Source organism: Montipora capricornis, chromosome 11 (genome assembly GCF_036669925.1).
Source record: "Montipora capricornis isolate CH-2021 chromosome 11, ASM3666992v2, whole genome shotgun sequence".
Taxonomy (NCBI): Eukaryota; Metazoa; Cnidaria; class Anthozoa; order Scleractinia; family Acroporidae; genus Montipora; species Montipora capricornis.
Window position 1 is genome coordinate 27,388,673 of NC_090893.1, and position 2,500 is coordinate 27,391,172.

The following is a 2,500-nucleotide window of genomic DNA, read 5'->3' on the forward strand; positions in this document are numbered from 1 at the left end:
ATGCTCCGTGAAAAATATTAGTTCCCTGGTATGAATCACCTGATCAGCCAAACAATTGGACGCTTTTTTGACTCTCAAGTAGCCACTAAGAGTCACAGACAAGAGCCCATCAAACCATCCGTTATTCCTGAAGAACCATGTGAACAGATCGCTATTGATTTTGAAGAACCTTACCCCGATGGTCATTACAATTTAGTGGCCATTCATCAGAGAACCCGGTATCCTGTGGTGGAGGTTGTGTCTTCAACTGGATGCAAGCATACTAAGGAGAAGCTGAAAAAGAATTTTGCTTACCTTGGAATTCCTAGACGGGTAACCTCAGACAATGCATGGACCACCGTTCAATTCAGAGCAACTTAAGGATTTTGCAAAGGAAGAAGGATTTGTACATCATAGAGTCCAGGTGGAGAGATTTATGCAAACAGAACAAATTGCCCACCTGCAAGGGAAATCAGGACCAGATAGAAACATGGCTGTCCAGGATATGTTAATGGCCTACAGAGACACACCTCATCCTGCAACTGGCATTTCACCTTATCAAGATATGATAAAGAGGCCTGCCAGAGCTAAGTTGGACTACACAGTGCCACGGAAGGAGAGAAGCAGCCGCGATAAAAGGATGGATGAGAAGGACAGGCAGTACAAGGAGAATATGGCAGATGAAGGTGGAAGCAGTAAAGAAGAAATTTTGTGGTGGGGGATCATGTCCTGCTAAGACAAAGAAAGAGGAACAAATGGTCAACCCCATATGAGCCTGTATTCTACACAGTGATTAAAATCAGTGGATCTGCTATTACTGCGCGACGTATTACAGATGGCCGAGAGGTCCGGCGAGATGCTAGTCAGTTCAAACTTGCAAATGTCCTTATGTACCAAGAGAATGCAGACGAGTGCTGTCAGAGTGAAGATTGGAGAGAGACACTTTTGATGGGTGTGGGTGACATGAAAGATCAACCCATTTACCAAAAGGATGTTGAGGAGGAGAATTTACTGGAACTACCTGACCAAGAGACAACTGCAGAGCCGGTGCAAGTGAACCCCACTGAACAGAGTGGTAGTGGTAGCAGTCAACAGGAAGGAGGAACAACAGCAGTGAATTGTCAGGAAGTGGATATGCCAAGCCCGGCAGCCCAAGATACTTCTGTGCCATCCAGTGGTTCCACAAGACCCAGGAGACCGAAAAGGGCCAGGCGACGGCCTGGGTACCTAAATGACTTTATTACTTGAATTACGAGGAGATATGTGTACAACACTTACGGTAGATTGGAATATAGAATAAGAACTGAATTAAACTGAATAGCTTAAGACTGATATGGGTCACATTCAGTGTTGTGTACCCAAGTATAGTTTGTTTAGTTCACACAGAACACATTGTACTCAAGGGTAGCTTTTGTTTATTTATTTATCTTGATTTCTATTCTTCATCGTTTTTTTTGTTGTTGTTGTTGTTGTTGTTGTTGTTTATATACATCCATATCGTTAATTGCACTTAATAATAATTATATAGGTATCTTAAAGTTGGGGGGAGATGTTGTGACTAATGTTATATTTGGTGGCGTGTACATGAAGGATTATACCTCGTGACTACTACATGAAGTGGGCCCAAGCCCTTGATTGTATATGCTCGCACGTTTGTAATAAATATACTTTTCTTGCTGGTTTATATATGTGATGCGACTCTTAATAAATGTTAGATGAGAAGACGGTATCAGCTGTTAGTGTGGCTCATGCATATTGCTTTCAAATGGGCCCACAGTATTTTGCCCTTAAACAGCAGCCCTTTAGATGCTGGAATTTACAAGAATTTAGTTGAAGCGCCCAAGGTAATGCTGCTATTAAAGATTTAAGGTTTGCTACTTTGTTTGTCCTTTCTTTTGTAGGCCTTTCCTGCGCGAATGCGCTTCACAGCATCGGCTTTTGTAATATTACTGTTTTGCCAGGCTTTATTACCATCAGACTTCATGAGAGTAAGACCGGTGTTTATAGAGAAGATCGGAAATGTTTTATATATATGAGTCGGGAAATTTTACGTGCCGGCCTTATCAGTTGTTGTTGAGATATTAAATAGTGCTAATATTTACCACATCCCTGTCGTCAGATCGTTGTTTTCCTTAATCCGTTGGAGAGTATGTTTTCGGTGACAAGGAAGTTTCGTACTCATGCTTTAGGCAGATGTTCAAGGTCAGGCGGAACTACCTCTGTAACCAATTTAAATAATTGCTCGTCGAAAAGGCGGTTATCATTGAAACCCTTTCGGTCGTTGGAGGTCCGATCCCTGCGACAAGGGAAATGTATCTTAAAGAGCAGGTTCAAGAGAGGCTCAATGTTGCTTGAGGCATGGGACTTTACAAGAGTTGCCTTTGTTTGCAGTTGTATTTTCGTTTATTTTGCAGAATTTATGTACCCGATTGTTTGGAATAAACATTCTCCATAGGTGCTTGTTCTACCTGAAACAAGCTACCCAACTTGTATTTGCTCTGGTTGTTTTTTCGTCTCTGTT

The 2,500-nt window shown here is 41.9% G+C and overlaps 1 protein-coding gene across 1 annotated transcript; it reads left to right on the plus strand.

Moving 5' to 3' along the window:
- Positions 1–325: 325 nt before the first annotated feature.
- LOC138023275 (uncharacterized) lies at positions 326–1,227 on the plus strand. Its single transcript, XM_068870291.1, has 2 exons — positions 326–674; positions 770–1,227. The coding sequence occupies exons 1-2, from the start codon at positions 326–328 to the stop codon at positions 1,225–1,227; spliced, it is 807 nt and encodes a 268-aa protein (XP_068726392.1).
- The last annotated feature ends 1,273 nt before the right edge of the window (positions 1,228–2,500 follow it).